The following is a 24250-nucleotide window of genomic DNA, read 5'->3' on the forward strand; positions in this document are numbered from 1 at the left end:
GGGTAAAGCCGCTGGGTTCAGTCACTGTGGGGCTGCCTGTGGGGCTGCAGCCGAGCAGCCTCTGTCTTTGATCTATACCAAGTGCATTAAACAACTGCCCTGCCTTCCCGCTTCTGATGTGCGAGATGCCTTTGCTTTCGTACCGTTACATGATTTGCTTTCATAGATCACTTCTAAATAGTATCCCCGGCTGCCTCGGCTGCCTTTCTGCACTGATGTGATGTTTCCTTTCTTTAAATGCCTTCAGTCTGAAGAACGACGTGGCTGCTTTTATTGCTGGCTTTATCAGCCAAGTTGCTGAGAAAGTTGGTTTGTGGAAATTCCTTTGCATCCCACAGCCATATTCCCACCCTCCTGCATCATTCCAATAAACCCTGCAGAGTCGGGTTTGTAAACTGATTGTTTACTGACTGGAGGAAAGAAAATAAATTAGTAAAACTAGGACAGCGTTGCTTCATGCAAGCTAAGCTTCATGTCAGTCCAGGACCCAGCTGAACTGTCAAGGCCAGTCTATCAAGAAGCTATTCCGAAAGGAGGCTTGGATGATATTTTTGTCTAAGAAAAGAAAAATTATTAGATGTCCTGGAGGAGTCTGATATGAATTTGGGTGAAGTGAAAGCTTGCCAAACCCCATGTTAACAGTATATTGCATAATTAATGCAGATTATTATGCTCAAGGGAGACAGAATTCCCAAAACAGCATCAGCAGTCAGAAAAAACCCCAAACTCATTGCTATTACGAAAAAAGAAAGGGGAAGAGAGGGAAGAAAACTTTGGCAAAATGCTAAGGAAAACTCGGGCAGTGTAGGATCGTCGAAGTGGCTGTGCTGGCTCCAACCAAAGTCCAGCAAGCCCCAGATTCAGCCCCTGACAGAGCCAACAGAGGATGCGTAGATAAAAGCACCAGAGCAGGGCAAGCACCCTGTGATAGTTTCCCAGTCCACTTTCCCAGCTTCCAGCAATTAGTATCTCAAGGACTTCCTGAGCTGACAGGGCTGTCCTTGGATTTAATAGCCCCCGATGGATTTGTTTCACATGGTCTTGTTCTAGCTGTTCTTCGAGCCTGTGCAGACTCACAGCATCTGCTGTGTCCCTCAGCAGGGAGCTGCAGGAGATGGAGCATCGTCACGCTCAGAGCATCGGTGGCCACTCTTGGGACACTGGAGGTGACTGAAAAAGGGGCCAGACCTGGGACTGCTGAAGGCAGAAGTGTAAAACCCAGTAGCTTGGGCAGAAAGGTAGCTCCAGGCTGGCGTAGGTCTGTATCCTCTGTAGGTTCACCGCAGGAGCTCGCAGCGGGTTGGCTCTTTTTCTATGCTGTCAGTATGCAGGAGATGAGCACAAATCACAATTTCTGAAAGTATCTGAATACATCTGGCACAGAGCCGTGTCCCAGCTGGGAAGCCTGGTTGAGTGGGTTTATTTTTTTTTTTTGGTTTTGGAGTCAGTGGATAAATTTTGGTTTCATTGAAGCCAGTGGGATTTTCTCCAGTGATTTCAGCCTGCCCCTATCAGTGATGACAACTGGCTTGGAGCTCAAAGTACAAAGTTGGACAAAGCTGGGTTTTGGGCATGAATGCAGACAGGACTAAAATATTTTGCAAATTCTTCTTGGTTTGGTGGAGAACAAATGTCAGGAAAAGTAAGTAAATGTGTCCAAGATATATTAGACCTCTTGTTTTAGAAGTCTGCTGAATTTAAATGTCTTCTCTTTTTTTCTGCTAGAGATGGCTTTTCAGATAGCCATTCTACCAGTTCTATCCAAAAAGGTAAAAACCACTCAGTGCCTTTTGATCCAAAAAGCGTTTTACACTGGAGAAAAGGCCCGTTCCTCTCTCAGCCCGGCCGTGGGGCTCAGCAGCCCGCAGCGGTGCCCCTGCTCAGGGCACAGTGTCTGCCTGCCCCCGGGTGCCTGGCTGAGACCCAGTGCACTCAGCGCACATCCCTCCGTGTGCTGGGGAAAGGGCAAGGTCCTGGCAGCCTGCTGAGCCGGCTCTCGCTGCCAGCTGGGGACGTGCGCTCAAGGTGGAGAGCTGGAAAACTTAGTGAGACAGTTACTCCGCTCTGTGTAGGTGTATTTATATATACATACATATATATGTATGTGCGTTGCTTGGGGGAGCACTATACGTTCTCCATGCAATGCAAATTAAACCATAGATTGCTCTCCTCCTTTCCCTAGTTGCACAGCTGTTTGACAACAGGATTTTCCCCCCCATTGTCCTGTTCCCAGCCCCAGATGAGCTGTGGGCTTGCTGATGGCAGTGCAGATGTCTGCCCCTTCCCCTCTGTGTTTCAAACCCTCTGTTGCTAATGGTCTTAATCACGAGGGCAGGGAACAGAAAGCAAGTCCCTAAAAATTGTGATGACCAAGCAAAATCTTGGGGTTAAACAAGAAGACATACAGAGAAAATCTTGTCTTTCTGTGTAGTTTGAAAATGCTTGTTTTAAGAGCGGTGTCATTCACCGGGCCTGCGGAAGGGGATGGTGCCAAGTGTACGCTGGACCAGTGGCAGCAGAGCCCATGATGTGCTGGTTCAGGTGATGCCACAGACACTTAAACAAAGCTTAGATCATTTTCAGCAAAGTCTTCAAAGTCCATCACTACCTTGTCAGATTAGCATCTGAGCCCCTCAAAGTGACATAAACCCCACTTTCCCTCCTGAATTCTCATTATTTTATTCTAAAAATTCAAGCTTGAGCATCATAAAGAGTTTGAAGCGATCCCATGGAATAGTTTCAAAGTGAGAAATCCACATTTTCTTGCCCAGTGTTTATACAATCCACCAATCTTACAGTATTCCCAGCACAGCCTGTGGCGAATCTTGTTTGTACACAAAACATTTTTTAAATTTATTGTGGCGCCTGCTTTTATTTAGGCGGTGATGGCCACTGCTACCCACACTCACATGGAGACTGAGCTGGGGCAACTGTGAGCCCCTTGATGGGGAGCACTGCAGTGCTCCAGCCTGTGCCGGCTCTGCTGGCGATGCTGTCTCTGCAGCAAAACCTCAAGGGCTCTGCTGTGAGCATCCTCGCTTTCTTGCCTCCTCTTGTCCTGGCCCGGACAGTCGCCATCCAGCACCTCTGGTTGATGGAGGGCACATGGAGGAGCTTTGCCTCCAGCACTTTCACGGGAACTCGCCATGCTCCCTGGGGCAGCATGGTCCCATCACCAGAGCTGCTGTCATAGCACGTGCTCAGCAGATGTTTTTCCAAAGCCCTTCTCCTTTTGGATCGTGCACCTTTCCAAGAAGAGAAGTGTCTGAGGAGCACGGGAGTGATGTGCTCTTCTCTCTGGGCTGCCTCCACCATTCCTAATCTGCGACTCTCAGCCAAAACAGGCTTCATTACCCGCAGGCTACTCTTTCCCTGATTTGAGTTTCAGATATTTCTTTTGTGCTTAAAAAGCTGCTTTTGGCACCATTTTCAGAACTGGAGCAGAGGTGGGTTTGCTCTCCCGCATTCATGGAGGAGCTCGGGTGCAGTATGTGAGTCCCACACCTCCCAGCTGCCTTTCACCACTGTGCATCTTCCCGCTCTGCTTTGGGGGAGCAGGTTAGATTATTTATCCAGAGAGACAGCAGCTGAGATCTCAGACCTACACACCCGAATCAGAAGATAGTCTCTAACGGCAGGCTGAGTGGCAGTCCCTGGGGACAAGACCCTTCTCGCTCTGTGTTTGTGCTGCCTGGAGCGTGGTGGCTTCTGCTCTGAAAGCAGCACGGGCAGCCGACCCACAGAGGCAAGACAGCCTGAAATAGCCTCATTAGTGAGGAATGTCCTGATGGTTGTGCAGATGTTGTAGTCCTGTGGGGCTTGCAGTCACAGATGGCACTGGCTTCTGACGGCGGCACATGCAGCAGGCTGCTGTGGCAGGCAGCAGCAGCGGGGGCGGGGGGGCGGTGGTGGTAGCAGGGGAATGGGCGGGCATTTTTCAGAAGAAAGGGCAAATCACATCCTTTGGAACCAGGCTGGGCAAACCTGCACCAGGCAGAGCTGGCACTGCTGGAGCACAGTTTGGCTTGGTGGCATTGCAGTGGGGCATGCAGGCAGGTACTGAAACAGGCTGGAGCATGGTGTGAGGCCAGGGGCCTCGTCTGAGCCGCTGGCCCATCTCCCCCTCACCCCCAGAGTGCTCTGAACTCCCAGTTGCTGGCTAACGTGTGTTATGGGACTACTTACACGAGTGCGGAGGAGCCAGAGCCTGTGCTGCAGGGAACACGCCTGTGCTTGCCAGGAGGAAGGAGCCAAGCACGCTTCTCTCCCTCTTTTCTCCCAAGATTTACAATTTTGGTGGCTGGATGCCGAATTCCCTCGTCTCTGCAACAAAGCAGGACTAGTTTGGAGCTGGTGCATGAAGAGGGGAGAGGTGATGGGAGGTTGGTGCTAGTGCTCAGGACTCCCCGGAGTGTGCAGGGGAGGAGTGTGCACGTCTCCTGTGGGGACTAGGGCTGTGTGGGTGTGGGTGGCTCTAGGGTGTTCATTTCAGCAGGTTAGCTGTGGTTGAGGAATGAGCACGGGCTGCCTACGGAGTGCAGCCACCCCTTCCTCTCCGAGCTATCGAGTCCTCCAGCATTTTGGAAAATCTCATACTCTATTTAGCAAAAAGTTGCTCGGTTCCGCAGAATTTGGCTTTCAAGTGCTAAGATACTCCAGCTCGAGAGTCAGAATCACATCGCCATCGTAGGAGCAAATGGCAAAGGTGTCGCTCTCCTGGAGGCAGCCCCGCTGTGTAAATCAGATGACGCTCCCCTCGGCTCAGCACCCCTCAGCTCAGCACAGCCAGATGCTCGCTCCCCAGGTCCTGTCCCTCGGGTCCCTGCTTCTGGCACCCACCTGATGCAGCAGAGCTCCCTGTGCCCCGTCCCCTGGCAGCCCTGGAAGGGGAAACCCCCTGCCAGCCCTCCCCTTATCTGCTTTAGGACCCCCCGCCCCAGCTGCCAGCTGCGGGACACTGGCCACATCCTGCGTGGGGCACAGCCCAGCTCCGTGACGGCCGCCCTGACACGCAGTGCCCCCCAAGACACGCGTGGCCAAGCCAGGGGTCCTCGCTGAGGGGGGAGCGTCGTGGGTAAGAAGTAGGGGGGCAGGCAGGCCATGGGGTGGGTGTCGCCCCACATGTCCCCGCTGCGCGGCTGGAGGGCGAAGGCGGGAACGGCGGTGTGTGGGGATGGGGATGGGGATGGGGATGGGGATGGGGATGGGGATGGGGATGGGGATGGGACGGTGAGTGACTCTCGCTCGGGGGAGGCGGGCCGGGGCTGGGGCGCTGCCACATTTATAGGAGGAGCGGCCGGGCGCCGCCGCAGAGCCCTCCCTGTCCCGCAGACGCAAGCGGGGCGGTGGCCCCGGTTAAAGGGGAAACTTGTCAGCGCCGCCGCCCGCTCCCGCCGCCCGTTCCGCTCCAGCTCCGCTCCGCTCGGCTCCGCCGCGACGTGAGTACGGCCCGGGCGGCCCGCTCCGCCAGCCAGGCTGCGGGGGCACCGCGGGGCGCTCCCCGGGGAGGGCAACAGGCACCCCGAAGGGCCGGAGAGACCCTCCGGGGGTCCGCAGGGGAGAGGGACTGAGGGAGGCCCCCAGCTCCGGGGGTCCTCTAGGGAGTGGGGTCAGGGCAGCCCCCCTCCCCTCTTCTCCGAGAGTGCCGAGGGGGGAATAGGCTGGGGAGAGCCCCCCCCTTCTCCGGGGAGAGGGTCCAAAAGAGCCTCAGCGGGGGGTGCCGAGGGGAGATGGGCCGAGGGCACCCGCCGGAGAAGAGAGGCCGAGGTAAACGCCCCGACCCCACCGTCCCCCGGGGGTCTCCAGGGCAGATGGGCCGGGGAAAGCCTGCCCTGGGGAGACGAGCAGGCAGAGTCACCCCCAGTGGTCCTTTGGGTAGGTGGGCAGGGGACCCCCCTCCCAGCTGAGAGGGGCCGGGGTAGCCCCTCGGGTGACATGCGCCGCGATGGACCCCTCCCCCGCCCCGGAGGTGCCCTCGGGGAGAGGGATCGGAGCCCCCCCTCGGAGGAGAGGAGCTGGGGGGCCGCCCTCGGGTAAGACCCCAGGGGAGCGGGGCGGGGGGTAGCCCCCTCGGTAAGAGGGCTTGGGGGAGCAGGCTCGGGGGAAGGGCTCGGAGGGGCCCCCGGGGGTCTCCGGGGGGGGGGGGCCGGGCAGGGGCCGGGGGGGGGGGAAGCCGGGAGCCGGGCGCTGCCCGAGCATCCCCCGGCGCGGGCGGGTCCAGGCGCTGCCGTGCGCCTCCTGCCGCCCCGGACCGGGCCCGCGCCCAGCGGCATCCCTGTCCCCTCCAGCGCTGCCCGCCGCCGAGATGCTGCTTTTGCTGCTGGGGATCATCGTGCTCCATGTCACCGTGCTGGTGCTGCTCTTCGTCTCCACCATCGTCAGCGTAAGTGCGGGCTCCTCCGGCATCGGCAGGGCAGGGGCGGCTGTGGGGGGGGGCACGGCATGGCAAGAGCAGATGGTGTTATTTTTCTTTGTGGTTTATTTTACAGCCTGGCTTTTAGCGGGAAACTTGCCGATTGCTGGTCTTACTAGCAGTGGAATTTTGGAGCATCTCACACAGAGAGCTCCTTCTGGCTTTGTGCTGGCAGGTGGAACTGGTGGGGTGCTGGGCTGCGTGCGGCAGCGGGTGCTCAGGGCATCGGTGCTGATGAAGCCCATCTCCTCATCGTCCCCACGCTGGTTCGCATCAGGGAGCAGCCTCAGAGCACCCAAAATACCCTCCTTGGGGGTGACGCTGCGCTCCCCTTTCGCAAAGGAGCTCCGCCTGCTCATGGGCTTCAGCCCGCAGGACCAGTACAGCCAGTGTGGGTAAAACCCCTGGGAAGGGGGCTGGTTTGGGCACTGGCTGCTCAGCACCAGCGTTTTGCTCTCCAGCTCTGCTCCTTTAGGGCTGTGAGTTAGGCACAGCCTCTGTCTCCTAACCCAGATGGGCTCCTGCTGGCGATTTTCAAGGCTCAAGTTTTGCAAGCAGTGGGAAGGGCTGGATGTTGCAGTGAGGGTTCCCAGCACTGCGCTCAGTCTTAAGCCCAATTAATGTGTAATCTTCTTAGGAAGAGGTTTGACTTGGTTTTAAGGCAGCAGTTTTGTGGAGCTAGTGAATTCCAGGCTTGCTTCACCAGGTTCTTCTTTCCCATATTATTTTTTTTTCTTTTTTTTTTTGAGGGGGGGAGTGGTAATGGTAGTAGAAGACGTTACAAAAATCTTCTGAGTCGTTAGAAATCACGTGGAAACATTCAAATAGCCCGGCTTGGCACCAGGCGAGGACAGCAGAGGGGAGGGAAATGCACGTCCCCCGTGGGACTTGATCCATGTTAAAGAGAATAAAGAGGTTCTGTTTTTCTGCCGTTGAGGCGAAAGCAGCTAAAAGAAAATATCAGTATTTACTTTCCAAACCCCAAACGCCCCAAAGAAAAGCATGTGCCTGGGAGCGCCTGGCCAGGCACGCGCGTACCAGTACGCACTGGGGCTGGCCGGTGCCGAAGCCTTGTGGGGGGGCGTTCGGCTGCCTGCTGCCTCCTGCCAGGGTCCTGCTCACGGGGCTGCGTCTCTTTTGCAGCAATGGCTGGTGAATGGCGGGCACACGGCAGACCTCTGGCAGAACTGCACTTCTGGTAGCGTCTTCCACTGCCTGACGTCGTCCACGAACGGTGAGTGCTGCCCAGCAGTCAGGGCTGGTGCTGCCCATCACTTCTAGTGACTTCCCTGGACATGGGAAATCAGGGGGGATTTGCCTGTGCAGGTTATTTGTGATTCCCTCTTGCTTTTTCCTGCACCCCCAAAGCTGTTCCCTCCCAGCCCTTCCCCTTGCCTCCTCTGCCCTGTCCCCAGATGGAGGGGCAGGGCTCCACCACGTTGTTGATGTCTTGATGGGGGGATGTAGTGGAGAGATGGCTCCCTAACACCTTACCAGTCCCTGATGTTGTGATGGGGCTTAGCGTGGGTACCAGACCCAGTGCCCGTTGCTCTGCCCTTCTGCCCTCGAGCTGCGGGGCAGCTCCTGGTAGCACTGTGGTAGTGTGTTTGGCATGCTCAGCCGCACTGGAGGTGACTGGCTCAAGCCCTGTTGGGTGGTGTCCTGTTATCAGCCTGTTTTGATTTCACTCGGATGTACAAACACGAGGCAGTCCTTGGAGCAGGGCTTGCTGAGCACCCATCGCCCTGCTGGGCGTGGAGGGACTGATTCTGGCACACCTCCCTTTTGCTCCGGTTGTGAGGGTGTCGCAAAGATGCGCGTGGTACCCCACTGACAGCGTGTCCCTGCCTGGAAAGCTGCACTGCTTTTTGCTGCTATGACAGGCTGAGGTTTCAGGCACACGCCTCACCCTACAGCTGGCTGTTGAGCACTGTGTGTGGGATGTGCTGAGTGCTCAGGCTCTTCATCCTGCTGCTGAAATGGTGCCCGTGGCACCTGCACAGCTGGGGTGGCTGAGCAGCCGCCTCTGGACCAAGCTGGGTGAAGGCTGATGTCACGCTGGGTGACATCGCCCAGCGAAGTGCTTGCTGAGGTCAGCAGGGGAGGAGTAGTTGCTAAGATGCTGTGACAGAGTTTCCAGGGCATACAGAGGTACCAGGAATGAGAAATCTGTGCTCGGGGTGTCAGGCAAGCCTGTGCCTCAGTTTCCCCAGAAGACAGGGCTAATGCCAGTGTGTCCAGCATTCGTTTTCAGTTAGCTTGGCTTTTGCTTTCCCATGGAAACAGATTCCCCCAGTGAAACCACCTGTGAATCATGGCGATGTCACTGCACGCACAGTCATACTGTGCTGGAAACATGGTCCTGGCACAGGAGCAAACCAATGCCGCGTGGTGTCGGCAAGGAGGGAATGGTCGCACTGGGAGCACTAGGTCGACAAGGAGGGAACACTGAGATGCTTTCAAAGGGTTGCGGCGATGGGGGACTATCGGAGGTTTTTGGAGATGCGGGTCACCCTAATCCCCAGCCTGCTGGGAGCAAAACAGTCGTGGTTCCCCCACGCAGGGGGGTGGATGCTGATGCTCACCCTCCCTCTTACCTCCCCTGGGCTGAAAGCAGCGGCTGTTCCCGTGCACGGGCCCAGGCTCTGCTCTGGGTGGGAACGAAGCTGCCGTGCTGGTCTCTGCTGACGCCTGGTGGTGTCCAGGCTGGCCAGGAAGCGGCTGGATCCTATCCCAGCCGAGGAGCCTTCTGGAGCCATGTCCTTCATCAGCAGTTGGCTGGTGCTGGCTATCTGCAGCGTAGGCAGGCTGCTTCACGGCCATTCATCCGTGCTCCAAAACTGCTGACTTTGCGTTTTGAAATAAAAGGCAGCGATGGCCCCCAGGAGTCCCAGAGCCCAGGGCTGTAAAGCCTCCCCAATTCTTTTGCTTTTCAAACCTGCACTGCTTATTCTGGGTGTTTGCAGGATGCTGCGTGTCGAGGAGTTATCGGTGTTGAGAGGGGCTTGTCCAAAAAGCAGTTGGGATCGTTTCCTCCACATCTGACTGTCCCGCTGGGTGTTGTGCATCTATATTGCCCTGCTCCCAGAAACTGCTCAAAGAAGGGCTTCCCTCATTTTTTTTATCATTAATGGGACTATAGTCAAGATGACCCTGCTAAGAATGCAGTTGAGCAGCTGAGTTTGGTTGATAAGGTGCCCCAGCGGGCTGCTGTGAGTGAGGTGCAATGGTGCTCGAGCCTGAAAGAGCTTTCTGACAGCTCTTGTTCATATGAAGGCTCTGCTCCGGCATCAGAAGGGGATTTTGCTTGGGCAAGGGCTTGTGCCTCATCCACCCATGACAGGAGTGTGGGAGCAGTGCTACTCAGGACCAGTCTTCATCTGGTGGGACTCTGGATGCAGGATCCAGAGCTCACCGGTGCTGTAGGAACACAAAATTAAAAGATATTTCCTAGGCCTGCACAAGGCTTTTAAAATCTGTCTGTAAAACCAGAACAAAACTGCCATGTGGCTTCCTTTCCAGTAGATCCCTGCTCTCTCCCTCCCCGCTGCCCATCTCTGGGCCCCTTGCTCCCACCACCCCACGCTGCTGGGGGAATTGTGGTCGGTCACTATGTGAAGCGATAGTGGGAACACAGGGCAAGGATACTGTGGCCGAGACACCTCTGAGGCTTGTGCTTGTCCCTCCCTCAACCTTGTTATGCTCCTCATATGCTCTTTGCTAGGAATATGCTTACTTTAAAAGATAAGAAAGATCCCATACCAGATACTGCAAACCATTCCCATTTAAATCTCTTCCAACGGCTGTGCGTGCTACACGCAGTTGTAGAAAGCTGTAAGAACTTGTTTCTCTGTCTTGTGCCAAGGAGGGTACTTAATGGTTAACTGCAGAGTGCCAAGGTCTGCTCTGGGCTAAGAGCAAGAAATCCTCGCTTGGGAATTTTGGCAGAACTTAGTCCTGACGTAGAGACGGTGTTTCTTCTGGCCATTGCAGTGGCCGCTGTAGTGCAGTCACTTCTTCCTCTCTTTTTGGGAAGGGGTGGTGCTCAGTACTCGGAATATGTGGAATTAGGGAGGGTGGGGTCTTGTGCGTTCAGCACGGATGGGGGCTTTGGGGGGTGTTGTGCTGCGGTGCCCCTCTCGGTCTCAGCACGGTGAGGAGGGGGCAGCTGCACAGGGACCCTTTTGTTTCCATGACCATTATGCAGATGCCCAACGAGAAACTCAACTTGCTAAAACCAGGTGCCAGCAAGATGCACTTGTGTTGAACACAGGGGCAGGTTGGGGACTGTGCTCCGGACTTCACAGATTATCCCACGGGATGGAATAAGCAGCAGAACAGCCCAAGAGTTGGCTGCAGGACTGCCAGACCGGGGCTTCCTGGGACATTAGCAGACCTGGGGTACAGGCTGGAGCTGGCCTTGGAGGGGGCTGAGCGCCCACCTCCCACATTCCTCTTGGCAGGGTTTGAACCCCGTGCATGTGTGAGGGCTGAGCAGCCCTGGTGGAAATGTGTGCAGGGAGGGAGGAGGAAACACCAGGCTGGGGGCAGATGCCCACTTCTTCACCTTTTACAACTGCCTGCTTGTTGCTTTGAGTTTTGCATTTGCTTGTTAGATAATGCCTTTTTTTTTTTTTCAAGAGGCCGAGAACTATGGAAAAAATGTTGCAATCTTTGCTTCGTTTGCACTGTCAGACATTCCTGGAAAAGACTTATCTCAAGAATTCAGCTCTGAATCCCAGAACTGTGCGTCGGCACGGCTGCGCGCCAGCCCCCAGCTGTGCGATCCCGCTGCAAACATGGGGCACACGGCCGGACCTGCACCGCCCAACTGCTCTTAAGTAGATTCCACCCCAAATTTGCAGATGGTGGTATTTTTTCCTCCAAAAATGTCCTCTGCCTTCCACAACTGAATTTTCATGCAGGCAAGAAGATTTTTTTTTCTGCTACTTTCTACTATTCTTCTTCTGATTTCAGTGGGAGTGGGGAATGTGGGGAAGGAACGGGAACCTCCCTGGAGATCCCCGCATCCTCCTGTAACATCAGGAGACACTTTTCCTATTGTTTTCCCACAGTTTCTCCTGTCACTGCTCTGTGGCTTTCACATGACTGGCTTGTTCGCAGACAGGCTGGTGGTTTTTTGGCTTTTTTAAAGGGAAAAGAAAACCCTAAACCTTGGGAAATGTGCAGGCTGCCAGTCCACATGATTACTAAGTGCTATGGGCCGTGTGATGCACCTGCTAATTTGCTGATGTGATGGCCACAAGCAAAGCCCAGGTGGGTTGTCCAGCATGGAGATCTGCCCTGGACAGCCTGGGTGGGCAGGGATGGACCTCCCATCGATGGGGCAGGCACTGCCTCACACCGGGGCATTGCCCCGCTCTTCTGCACACTGACTGTCCCTCTTTGCTCTGGCAGGTGGTGCCCTAAGCAGCACTGCTGGTGCTTGAAATGCATTTTCTTTGGGCTGGAGAAGGCAGGACAGATCTTCATTCCTGGCATGAGTTAGGGGCATCGGTGCCCTGACCCATCAGCTGTTCCCAGGAGGAGCTGCGCTGCTGTTTCTCCACTTTAAAATGCATAACTGAAACATCTGAACCCCCATCGCTTTTGGTCTGTCAGCCCCCCCTCCCGAGTGGCTTTGCTGCCCTTCTTTCAGACCCTTTATTCCAGCAAGGCTGGATTCACATGGCATAGAAAAGGTATTGAGAGATGGAGGTGCCATTTAACCTGCTGTATCCTTTTTGTGACTGAAAACGACGCTGCTAGGCTTCAGTGAAGCCTTGCGCTGAGGAAAATTACTTCTCAATGCCTAATTCCAGTATTGCTAGTGAGTATAAAATACCTCAACAAAAAGAGATGGGAGCAGATTCCCCTCCAGCCCACTGGAAGGACTGAGACTGCACCAAGTGGATTGAGACTTGGAGGGTTTGTCACTGGCGAGGGGACACTTCCCAGTGCACGAGGGTGAGGTGGAAGCAATAGTCTAGTCACCCCTGCAAGTTAGAAGTGCAAGGATTTTAAAAAGTGGTTTCAGCTTTTTGTTGAATGCTGAAGTAACCTGCCACACTTAGGCTGCGCGTCTCGCTGAGCCTGCGGGCACAGCACCGTCGCAGCCTTTTGCTTTACTTCTGCTGGGCAGCTGCAAACTAGCGAGAAATTCCCCAGGTCTAAGATGCTGGATCTGTTATGACGAGCCCTGCAGTAAATACCGAGTAGCTTGTTTGTGTAGTAGCCTTTACGCTTGAGGTTCTAGCCATCAGCTGGCCCCGTTCAGCTCAGGGACTGCATGTACAGGTATCTTGATTTGGGGACGTAGCTGATCCTTCAGGGTCTTTGCAGTCTGCAGCAGAGCCAGCTTTTACCCTCGGCAGTCTGTGGGTCCAGGACACCCGCTTCGCCATCGCTTGACCTCATTGCCCTGACTGGGGCAGGGCTGAACCCCTCTCTGCCAGCTGTGGGTGACTACAGCTTGCCCCTTAGTTGTCTCAAATAAATTGTGGGGTATTCCCGGAGAACATTTTGTATTTCAGATCAGTTTCTCCCATAACCACGTAGCCTATGATATTAAAGGGATTTCCTCTGGTTAAAGCCATTTTTTTACTGTTTCTTGTTCTTCTTACAAAGAGCATCTGATAAGGAGAGGGAGGGAACTCGTGCTTTTCCTTCTCAGCTGCTTCAGGGCTCTTTGGCTCCCATTTTTCTGTGGAAGGGGGTCAGTCAACCTTCCCTGCGGTGTGGGGGGCTTTGGCCCATAGAAGAGGAGAGAAAGGGAGGAAGAAGTTGACGTGTGGACTAACAATGACTGCAAAACCAGAAGAATGGGTCGGTGGGTCCACTGCAGAGGACCATGCTGGAGAACCCTTAAATCAACGTTTTTTTGGCCTTGATGAGACTCTTGGATGCCCCTGTGGCCACAGACCAGGTGTATACCTGCAACGTGCCTGTGGGTCAGGGCAGCATCGCTCCCCATCCCTGCTCCTGGTGCCTGGACTCGGAATCAGTGGGAGCTGGTACCTAAGCCCTTTGGAGGACCTGAGCCTGAAGTGACGTGTCGACCACCTCAGCTCACTCTCACACACAAACCAAAAGGAAGTCGGAGCCACCACACCGAGGGTCTTGGAGAGGAGCTGGCTTGGGCATTGTGGAGCTGTTGGAAGGTGTTTTTCATGGTGCCAGCAGCTTTCTGCTGCCTCCACAGCATCAGAGGTTGCCTCTGTGGGTTGTGAGCTTCAACAGTCTGACTGGATGACTGAACATGGCAGCTCTGGAGAGCTACAGATCTCCTGGCCTCGGGGACTTCTTGGGTGCAGCTTCAAGGAGAAGGCAAAAGGGAGGACAGCTGAGAGGAAAAGAGGACGAGAGGAGAACAGAGGGCTTTGGGGGTTTCATCTCCTTCTGAAGGAGCTACAGAAGAGGACCAAGAAGTCTCGGGCAGTACTGAGTTCATTCACTGCCTCCCCGCAGCCCCAGTGTTTCTCACCTGCTCCTCCCCTGGCCCTTACAAACACTTTGGGAGCCCTTTAAAATCGCCCTTTTCTGGTGGTTTTTCCAGGAATACCTCAACCAGCACTCTGTGGTCCCCTCCAGAGGATGGACCATAGGAGGATGGGAAAGGAGCAACTGCTGGGTGCAAAACCTGCTTTTCCTGGCTTGAACATTCAGCAGCCACAAATGCAGCTGGGGAAGGTTTGATTTCGTGCTGGTGGGAGGTCTGGGACCAAAGCAGAAGAAAACTGCAGTGTCACGGAGCTGGATTTTCGCTAGGAGATGTTAGCAGCTCTGCTGGATGCAGCTGATGAACTGTGATGCTGTTGTCCCCAACAGGAGATGTTCACTTTGGGTGACGGGGCTGTGGGAGGCAGCAGGGGGGTCTGTGCCACTCAGGAGTAGTGCTGCGGGTAGCTGAGCTTTTTTGACTTTCTGAGTTGCTACAGCGAGTTGCCAAGGGGCAGCAGTCTGAAGGTCAGGCCCAGAAGAACGATGCCATTGAGCTAATATTTCTGCATCTTTAGTTCACCCTTTTTCAACCCTCTTAAGGTGTGTTTGAGTATCAAGGTTTAACACCCTTGCAAGCCCCAGCGCTTGCGATGTGACCTATCTGCTTCACAGGTGAGGATGCAGGTTGGGTTCAGTTTCTTGGTCAGACCTTGAAGCCCGAGAGTCTGCTTTGAAAAAACCCTTCTCAGATACTACGGCTTTTGTGGACAGAGCTGGGCTGGTACCTTGTGCCAGTAGGTGCATGTGCTCCTGACCCTGCTGATACATGGTCAGCAGCACTGCAGGAGCAGGTTTTACCCTGCAGATGTGGGCGTGAATTTCCCCTCCCTCTAGTTTTGTATATGTTATGTGCTGCAGTTACCTCCTTAGTGGGTGCTTTCTTCCTGAGAAGTGGCTGCTTTTGATGGATGCAGTGCATATGCAGTTTGCAAAGGGAAAGCTTTCCTCCGAATGTTACCATCAGCTCATGGCACACAGGTGGCTTTAGTGCCCAGCACTAATCTAGTGATGTCTTACAGCGAGTACATAAGCTGATTGCTCATATAAGTTTCTTTGCAGTTTGTACTTCATTCTTTCTTCTTGGCTAGCTCAAAAGAGGACAGGGTGTCTAAAACAGAGCAGTGAATTAAACCCTGGGGAGCCAGTGCCTGTCTTTTAAAGCCCTCTGCTCCTGCCCAAGGGCATGTTTCTGCCTGCCCCATCAATCCTGCTCAGCTGCACCCCTCATCTGGGTATAAAACCTCCTTGCAAGGGGGGCTGGGGCTTTGCTGGAAGGGGTTGGGTTAGCATCTGCTGCTCTAGTGGGGTCAGCTGCAATTTCTGCTCTGGGTTTCCATTTCTGCTCTGAGTTTCCATCTTTCACGTTAGACTTCAGGGCAGTGGAACGTGGTCTTCAGCATCCCCGGGGTGAAATCTTTTTCCCCGCTGTTACAAGCGGCGGCATGAGCACATCAGAGTTTGCAGGGCTTAGGGAAATTTTCAAATTTGTTTTGTAAAATTGTTTTGTAAAAACTTCTGACTTTGTTTCTGACTGCCTGAAAGGGCTCGAAAACTGCTCCCAACGGGTCCTCTCCGGAAGCGGCGTGCAGGGTGTTATCTGTCCTTTCCACTCTGTTTCCTTTTCTTCCTCCTCCTGAAGAACAAAGAGATAAACACAGAGCTGAAGAGATGCAGGAGAAAAATGGAATAATCGACTCACTGCCCAGGGGAAACCACAAATAACAGCCTGGGAGTAAACAGTGCTGACAGCCCCGTGGTACAACTGACAGGGCGCAGACCTCCCTGTGGCAAACTTGCTTTATTTTTAAAAGCCTATAGGTAGGAGAGAGCACTAATAGCAGCAGAGTTGAGAGCATATGGGGCTGAGGAAGCAGCAATCTTATCCGCCATTCTAGTGGTGTTTTCAAAGGAATTAAAGGCAATGAGCTGTGCTAATACAGCTGAAGTCTGGGGGCAGCTGGGCTTGGACTTAATGGGAGTATAACGGCTTGCACTGGTGGGTCTCCGAGTCATAAGCTGGGGATCCTGCCCCTTGTTTTTACAAAGGAGGCCAATAAAAGTCAGCAAAGGGCTGGATGTGAGCAGATCCAGAGCTCTGGTCTGTGGGATTATCTCCAATTTTCCTGCTTGCCAGCTTGTGCGATTGCTGCTCTCTGGCCGCTGAGAGCCCTGCGGTCACGGTGGGCTTTCCCCTCTCCCTCAGTGCCTGCCTTTGTATTCCTCTGTCACAGCTCTTTATTACAACGGGATTGTGCAAAGCCTGTATCAATCATTTGCATTCAGAACCAAAAAAGAGGCACGGGAAGGCGGATGCAATTAAAAGGGCAGCTCAGCTCAGCTTTCCATCTAGAGAGCCTTCTCCTTAAAATAACTGGCAGTTGGAGCATCCACCTCGGAGCAGAAAGGGCTCCTCTCTGGGCCAGATCCCGTGGCCTTTGAGATCACAAAAGACTTGGCTTCCTGGGTCCTGGACCTGACTGCAGGGCTTGGGGCTGGGCAGGCGTGGGCTGAGCCAGGACACGGAGTGGGGCAGGGCTGTGGGGCTCGGGAGATGGTGAGATGAAGGTTCAGCTTCTCACACCTGGGACGGGAGCCCTTTCTGTGGTGGAACGTGGATGGAGAAGGCAATTCAGCAGCTGGGCATCCTCTAACCATACTTTCTGATCCCATCTAAGGAATGATTTATGACTTGATTTTAGCAGCGTTTGAGCTGCCTCCTTCCTTCCGGGGCTCCCTGGCCGAGCATGGGCAGAGCGGAGGGGGCAGCTGTGGGTGAGGCAGTGGGTTTCCCTGCCTGGCCAGCTGAGAGTGATGAAATCTGTGGGACATTTCGTCTGCGCATCGGTGTGTAAGCTACGCTGGGATTTCCTGGGAGTGACAGCAGTGGTAGCTGCTCCTTCCTAAGGAACAGCAGCAACTGGTGCATGTGGATGTAAACCCAGCGGCGCTGACTCGGGTGAAGCGCAGCAGCTCTTCAGCAGGGCCGGGTAACGCTGCAGAGCAGTTTGGTGTGGGAATGGTGGAAAGGAGGGGAAGGAAAAAGCAGGCTGCAATGAGCAGGGGCCGCTCTGGGTGGGTTCAGTCTGCTTCGGTGAGCAGGACTTGAATTGCTCCATTGCGTGAACACGGGGAGGCAAAGGCGAGGGGCAGGATTGATGGTGCAAAGCCAAACGCGCCAGACGTTACTCAATTGCACAGGATGTTCCCTGCAGGCACGGATTTGCTGGAAGGGTTCAGGCATGGATCATCACTGCTGTCCCAGCTGAAGGCTGTACCTCGCTCTCCAGCTCAAATTCCTCTCTCCCCTCCACGAGTGCAGCTTTGCGAGGATCTGGGGGAGAAGCGTGCTTGCTCCTCTGAGAGCAGACGCTGCTCAGGGCAGTCCCACACGAAGGTCGCTGAGCTGAAGCATAGCTTGATGTGGAAGTTTTGCTGCGTTTCAGGTACTTGCTGCAGAAAGCTGGCTCTCGCAGCGTGCGGCCGGGGGAGCGAAGCTGCAGGGAGTAAAACTGGCAGGAAGATGATACTGGGACTGAGACTTCAGTGCTGCCTCGCTGTCCCCTGTGCGAGGATCCAGCCCAAAGCATGGTTCTTCTGCCTTTCACTGGGTGGTTTGTGTCTCAGTTTACCTGTACCAAGTCCTGTCTGCCTTCCATGGTGAATTAATCAATATTGCATCCTTAAAGACCCTCTCAAGGAAGGCTGTGAATACCCATTTTGATCTCAGATTCTATAAGGAGAAGCAAAGGCAGAGGTGTTTGTGCGCAGGGCGCCGTCCTAGTACCGTCAGGCACTGTCTCTTTCCACCAAGCTGCAGCAGCTCATGGGATGGAGCAGCATTTTGCTTGTTTATTTATTTTATTTTTTACGTGGGGAGTTACACACCCACGAAGCCTGGAAATAGCTGGGCAGTGACTCACTCAGGGGCTGGTTTAACTGGTCTGCTCTGGGAGGCAGTTGTGTTTGGCAGCTGGGGAAGGCTTTTTCCAAAAGGTTTGACTCCACAAGGGCAGAGGGTGTTCTCACTCACTGTGTATTTATTTTACCTCTGAGCTTGGCCAGCTCGGTGTCTCATGGCTTGTTGCACATGGATTTTGTGTTTCTATACAGCAGAACTCCCAGGGCCTGACATGAAGGTGGGGCAGAGGCTTCGTCACTGTTTCTGCAGGCTTCAGACTGGAGCTCGTCTCTCTGCTCGTATTTTATTAGAAATGTTCCTTGTGAAAGTGTGTGGCCCCGCAATTCATGTTACCCCAGCATGCAGGTCTGTGCACGTGGCATCCTCCATCCCAGGCAGCGCTCTGCCTGTGCTGAGGACCACACCAGCTGGTGCAGCACTGGATGTGGCTGCATCCCCCAGCTGTTAAACTTAATGGGAGCCAGGGATGGGATGGTGGCATGAGGAGGATGCTGAGGCCACGGGCTGTGGTGGGCGCTTGCTATCTGTGGTGCCCACACTGACGTTTCTGTCTGTCTGTCTTTCCCCAGAATGGCTGCAGTCAGTCCAAGCAATGATGATCCTCTCCATCATCTTCAGCGTCTTATCCCTGTTCCTGTTCTTTTGCCAGCTGTTCACACTCACCAAGGGCGGGCGGTTTTACGTTACTGGAATCTTCCAAATCCTTGCTGGTAAGTGGGGGCCAATCGATGGGGCTGTCAGCGGTGGGGAAAGGGCTTTCCAGCAGAAGAGAGGGTAACGGTGGGAATGATCGGGTAATGGTGGGAATGATCACACCCTGGGGTACAGGAAGCAGGACCCCTGAGCTGGCTCCTGCCTGGCTCAGGGTGGGGGGGAGGGGATGAATAATTCAGGTCTGGTGAGGTTTCGCACGCTGCGGGATGGGATCCATCTGTCAGGGCGTTATGCATCCAAACCTTTGGATCGTGGAAGGTGTAAGGGGGTCGCTGTGCTGGCCGGGGAGGTTTCAGAGGGGCCAGGTGCCTGCTGGAGGCAGAGCTGTGCCCACCGTGGGTGGTGGGGCAAGCAGGGCGCGGGGGCTGCCAGGCTGGGGGCTCTGCCTCCCCCTCCTCCCATGGCACCGGGTGGGATGCTGAGGGTCCAGGGCGGCCACGCTGGCTCTGGGACCCACCTCCGCTGGCCTGGGCGAGGTTTCCGCAACTGCTGGCGGGCTGGGGGAAGTAGTGGCAAACCTCTTTTGGCAAAAGAGGATGCAATGATTATTTATAAACTTGCCATAAGGGGGCCTGGTGCTTTCCACTTCAGCAAAGAGCGCTGGAGCGTGCAGGGTGAGCCAGCTGACTTTGAACTGTCAGCTACTATTTTTAACTCTTAAAGAACTCAGCACTGGAAATGAGCCACGGTTCATGTCCTACGTTGCAGTTCTCCAAATATAGATGCTGTAAAGCCACGGGCTCCGTTTACGTTTCCACATATGAAACCAGTGGGGAGGATTTTCAAGCATTCAAGACCAGAAAAATGAAATGGTGCAGCAAGGTTCTGGCTAAATTATGACAGACTGTCTGGGAAGGAGACTAGTTGTTTGCTAGAGCTTTAGATGTTACACTAAAAGCCACCCCAGGTCCTGCCCCTAAATCAGTGGAAAAACTCATCCACTGAATTTAAACAAAGTTTCTGAGCATCCTCTAAGCAACCGATCTTCACAAACCCTGGAAAAGTTCGGGGCTAACCTTTATTAGCAGGTGTGGCATGAAATCTGTTATAAGCGTATCTGCCTGGCCGTGACGCAGGTGATGAGTTCAGATCAGTTCACTGTCTCTGAAAAGATGGATGTGTAGAAACACATTACAGGCACGGACACAGGGAGGGGAAATGGGCATTAATAATGCAATTATCTGCCTGAGAGCTTGTCTAATAGATCTGGGAGCAGAAGGCTTCTCTCTCCTGAGTGATTGGTGGTGAATCCTCATTCCTGGAGGAAGAAAAAATGGGACTGCAATCCTTTTGTCCGTGCTGTGCTGGGTGTCCTAAGGGGATGCAGGGTCAGGCTATAGACCTGCTGTCTTTTTCCTTGTTGGGTTTGAGCCATGGGTCAAAATCCATCCCCAGCCAGTAAGAAGGACAGGAAAAGAGTGATCTTATTCCTATGGCCTGAGGAACCTGTAGGCAGAGGTCTGGATTGGAACGGACCATGCAGAGGTGGGCACTGGTGGCCATCCTTGCTGTTCTCCCCCATCAGGGCTGGAGAAGGGGGCTCAGGGCAGTTGTGGCCTTTGTGACCCTGAATTTCAGGAGATCCCACCTGGAGGAGGTATGGATGGTTCTGGTCAAAGGAGCTGAACCTCATGTGGTCTCCTTGCAGCTTGCTGTGGAAGGCCACTGCTGTCTAAAGCCAATGGAAGAAATTCCTGTGGCCTTCAGGCATTGCAGGTATTTATCCATGCCTTGCAAAGCCCTGGCACCACAAAGCCCTGCTGCAGGTCTGCCAGGGACAAGGTCTTACCCACCTGAGTGCTTTGCTTTCAGCTCCAGCAGAGATGGAGAGGACCTCCCTCCTTCTGGGAGGGGATGGGAAGGCTCTTGCTGAAGCCCTCCATCACCCTGCACCGCCTCGCGGCGTGATGCAGCCTGGCGATGCTGAGGGTCTCCAGTTTTGGAACCTGAAAGACAGCAGCGCTGGACCTGAACCAGCGGGTGCCGGGAGCAGGACTGCTGGGTGCTCTTGCGTGGCAGAGCCAGGCAGTGGTGTCCTGAGAGCCGGGGAGCAGGTCAGGGGCTGGTCTGCACTGTGGCTTAGGCTGTGGCTCAGGGGAGCTGGGGAGTGGAGGTCAGGGTGAGAAGAGATGCACAAGGTCATTCGGGTCTGTTGTGCGGCAGCAGGGCAGGATGCATCCCCCGCACCTTCTCCACACTGCTTGGGAACATGCCTTGAAGTCTAGCTAAATTTGCCCTGATGGGATTTTAGCCATCACAAAGGCATCAAAAGGCCCTTGACAGCTCCCCTCCATCCTTGGCGGGTCCATCACATTGACAGGTAACTTCCCATAGCTGCATAAGCCCAGCATGGGAGAGACATTGGTTTGGATCTCTCCAGGTCTGACCCAGCTTTTCCATCACTCTCTCCATCTTCAGCATCACTTTCATCCCTTTCCTGTCATGCCTCCCACCCTGGAGCTGCTGTCCTTGAGGGGTGGAGAGGGTAAGCTCAGCCTCGAGGGCTGCGCTTTCCACATATCCCACAGCTTTTTGCAGAAACCTGCATTGGAGAGCTGACCTCAAGCCTGCACCAGCACCCAGCCTGCTTCATCTGCGGGGCTAGGGCAGCACGTGCAAACCTGCAGGAGCACATTTGCGGTAGCATTTGCCCTCCTGGCCTGTCAAAACAAAACTAGAGGGTGTTCTTAAAACCAGGCTTTAAAGTGGTGATGCATTATTGCTTGCATTGGTGCAAGCAGCCAAATGCAGCTGTGCTTCACTTCCCGAGCGTGTTCTCCAGGCCGAAAGTAGTGCAGATGCTGCAGAAGTGCAGTCAGAACCATTGCCTCCATTTTGCCAATTTCCTCGCACGGACAATTGCTGCTGTATTTTCTGCTGTCTGTAGGTGACTGGCATGGCCACGCGCCTGCTTTCTGTCCCACCAGCCTCGGCAGACAATTGTTGTGCTCCCTGTGCATGGGCCGGGGCAGTGGGAGTTGGCTCTCGTGCTCAGAGAATGGAAACCGCACCAGCGGCGTGTTAATGAAACATATTCCCACTTCTGCACTTTCCCAGAACAAAGGAGCAGTGTCAAGTGGAATTACAGCTCAAATATCACGGTGGTTAAATGTAGGTGGTCCCGAGGTCCGTGCAGGGTATTTGGAACTCAGCTCCGACAACAGCCCCACGACTGTATAATAGAACTGCTGGGATGGACTGAAAGAGCTTCTTTTCGGGCAGAAATAGAGGTGGCTTTGTGTTCGCTCTGGGCAGTCCCCAACGTTGATGGGTTGTTTTTACAACAAAGCTTGAATGCTGCCTACCGGAGCTGGGCCTGGCCGGACAGCCCTCGGGGACCTGTGCTGGGCCCTGGCTGGCAAGGGTGGGTGCCAGGAGCTGGGAAGAGGGACAAGCCATGGGCGCAGGGGGGCTTGCAGCGAGCGGGGCTTGCAGCTGAGCTCCTCGCTCAGCCCTGGAAGGGGACAAGGCATCGCACGGCACAGACCCTGCCAGGCCAGGGCGTCCTTCACCCCAGCTGTCTGCCTGAGCAGGTGATACAGAAGCTCTCATGCTTTAAAACAAGCCGGGTTTGTGTGTGCCCTCTTGCAGCAGCTCTGCTCAGGCTACACTCTGGGTTTTGAACAAGCTGCCCAAGGGAGCAGGGTTGGTCTGGAGCAGCAGCCTGGAGCAGGGGGCTGCCTGATGCTTGCCTGAAGGATGGGTTAGCCCGGGTGATGCTCCAGCTTTGCCTGCTCCAGGGGCTTCTGCTTCACTTCCACAGTCCAGCAGACACCCCCACTCACCTGCAGCCAGCGCAGAGCCCACAGCATCACTCCCCGCCCCGATCATCTGTAGCTGTCCAAGAGACACGATAACAAGGGGGCAATAATAAAAAGTTTCCCATATTGGTACTGGGTATTATCCACTCCGGCTCCAGGTTTCCAGCAGGGAACTGCTCCGTGCATGGCGTTGCTAACCCATGTGTGCTTCCCTGGCAGGGCTCTGCGTGATGACCGGTGCGGCCATCTTCACAGTGAGGCACACGGACTGGCACCAAGCCTCAGAAAACACCTCCTACGGCTTCGCCTATATCCTGGCGTGGCTGGCCTTCCCCCTGGCCCTCGCCAGCGGCATCGTCTACGTCATCCTACGGAAGCGCGAGTGATGCTGCAGGAGGTGGTGTGGTGTGACAAGGGCACTCATGATGTCCACGGAGGAGACGGAGGCGGGGGAAAATAGACGAGAAAACGGAAAAGAAAATTAACACACAAAAAAAAAAAAAAAAAGGAATAAACCCTCCCACCAAAACCAAAACCAAACCCAACCGACCCCAAAAGGAAACACTCAAAGGGTTACTTGTTAATTGAAGATGTATATAGTATCTATGGTTTAAAAAACCTATTTATAACACTTTTTACATATATGTACATAGTATTGTTTGCTTTTGTTGACCATATGCTATGTTTTAAAGCCTAAAGCAAGTGCCTAAGGAATTATTACTCCTAACAGTGTAACAAGAGCGCAGTGATTTTTCTCTCATGCAAAATCCTCTTTGACCTGAACTCTCCTTCCCCATCCCAGCCTGTATCGAACCATCAGAAAACCCCAGCTCTGACTGGTTTTAGGCTGGCATAAATCAGAGTTATGCCTGTTTACGCCAGCCGGAGGGTTAGTCCCCCCCACTCCTGCCACATGCTGTGATCCTGGTAACTGAAGTGCACATCCAGATCTGATGGGAGATGCTTCCTAAAGGTTTGAAGGATTTTGGAACAAAGGCTTTGATTGCCCCAAGTGCCTAAATGACTTATGTGCCTAAGTCCCATTGCCTTGCCACCACACCCGCTGGGAGTTTGGGCTTTTAAATCACTTAGGTTGGATTGCAATCCAGCACGGGCTGTCTGCCTTCGCCCGCGGGGGCTCTGGGGGTGCCCCCGGCACCTGTGCCAGTGGGGCCGGGGGGTGTGCTGTGCCGTGCCGTGCCGTGCCGAGCCGAGCTGCTGGGGCACTGATGCTCCCAACCGTGAAATGTGCTTTATCCTTGCCGTGGAGCTAAACCACCGATGAGAAAGAAGCAAACCCAGTATATCTATGAAATCAAATACCAGATATATGAAATGGTGCTATCTATTTACCATTCCTTATATTGCTAGCCATTTAACCTTATTCACTGGAAATTCAGTTAACAATCTGGAGGTAAACAACCAAGCTAGAAATGAAAAATAATTCTGTGTAATATAAATGAGCTATAACTGCTTTTGTACTTAGACTTGCTCTTACTATTATTTTTAATAAAGCATTTATAACTGACGTTCCGTTTTTCCCCCCGCTGTGGTCAAGAGGAACAGAAACAGCTCTGGGTTGCGCCCGTCGGTCTGTTTTCGGCCGGAGCGGGATGTCTGTCCTCTCTCTGTGTGGCAGTGACATGTCTGGCCATGAATTGAACGGGCACCTGCGCAGACCCCAGGCTGCCTTCTGAGGACTCCAGACACTGTGTTGCTGTTGTTGTTTTTGTTTCATTTTGGGGTTGTTTTTTCTTTTTGGTTCTTTTTTTTTTTTTTTTTTTTGCTTTGCTTTTCTGATTTTATACCGACTGTGTGGACTAAGAAGCAATGAAATAAAAGTCAGAATAACTCAGTTGCTTTTGGCGTTTTTGCGGGTTAGAGCTGGGCTGTGCTCTACCAGTCTGCTTGCCCGGCCACGCCTCGGAAGTTCTCGACGATGCC

General features: G+C 54.0%; 1 protein-coding gene across 1 annotated transcript; it reads left to right on the forward strand.

The window, feature by feature from the left end:
- The first annotated feature begins 5309 nt into the window (after nt 1–5309).
- On the forward strand, nt 5310–23834 carry PMP22 (peripheral myelin protein 22). Its single transcript, XM_037409647.1, has 5 exons — nt 5310–5438; nt 6288–6382; nt 7556–7646; nt 18401–18541; nt 22526–23834. Exons 2-5 carry the CDS (start codon nt 6305–6307, stop codon nt 22690–22692), a joined length of 477 nt encoding a protein of 158 aa, XP_037265544.1. The 5' UTR covers nt 5310–5438; nt 6288–6304; the 3' UTR covers nt 22693–23834.
- The last annotated feature ends 416 nt before the right edge of the window (nt 23835–24250 follow it).

This window comes from Falco rusticolus, chromosome 1 (assembly GCF_015220075.1).
Source record: "Falco rusticolus isolate bFalRus1 chromosome 1, bFalRus1.pri, whole genome shotgun sequence".
Lineage (NCBI taxonomy): Eukaryota > Metazoa > Chordata > Aves > Falconiformes > Falconidae > Falco > Falco rusticolus.

Excerpts from the sequence above, each read along its gene's own strand:
- PMP22 (XM_037409647.1), top strand. The coding sequence starts at position 6,305 with ATGCTGCTTTTGCTGCTGGGGATCATCGTGCTCCATGTCACCGTGCTG. Across the intron at positions 6,383-7,555 it reads TCGTCTCCACCATCGTCAGC|CAATGGCTGGTGAATGGCGG; the intron begins GTAAGTGCGGGC and ends TCTCTTTTGCAG. Across the intron at positions 7,647-18,400 it reads CCTGACGTCGTCCACGAACG|AATGGCTGCAGTCAGTCCAA; the intron begins GTGAGTGCTGCC and ends GTCTTTCCCCAG.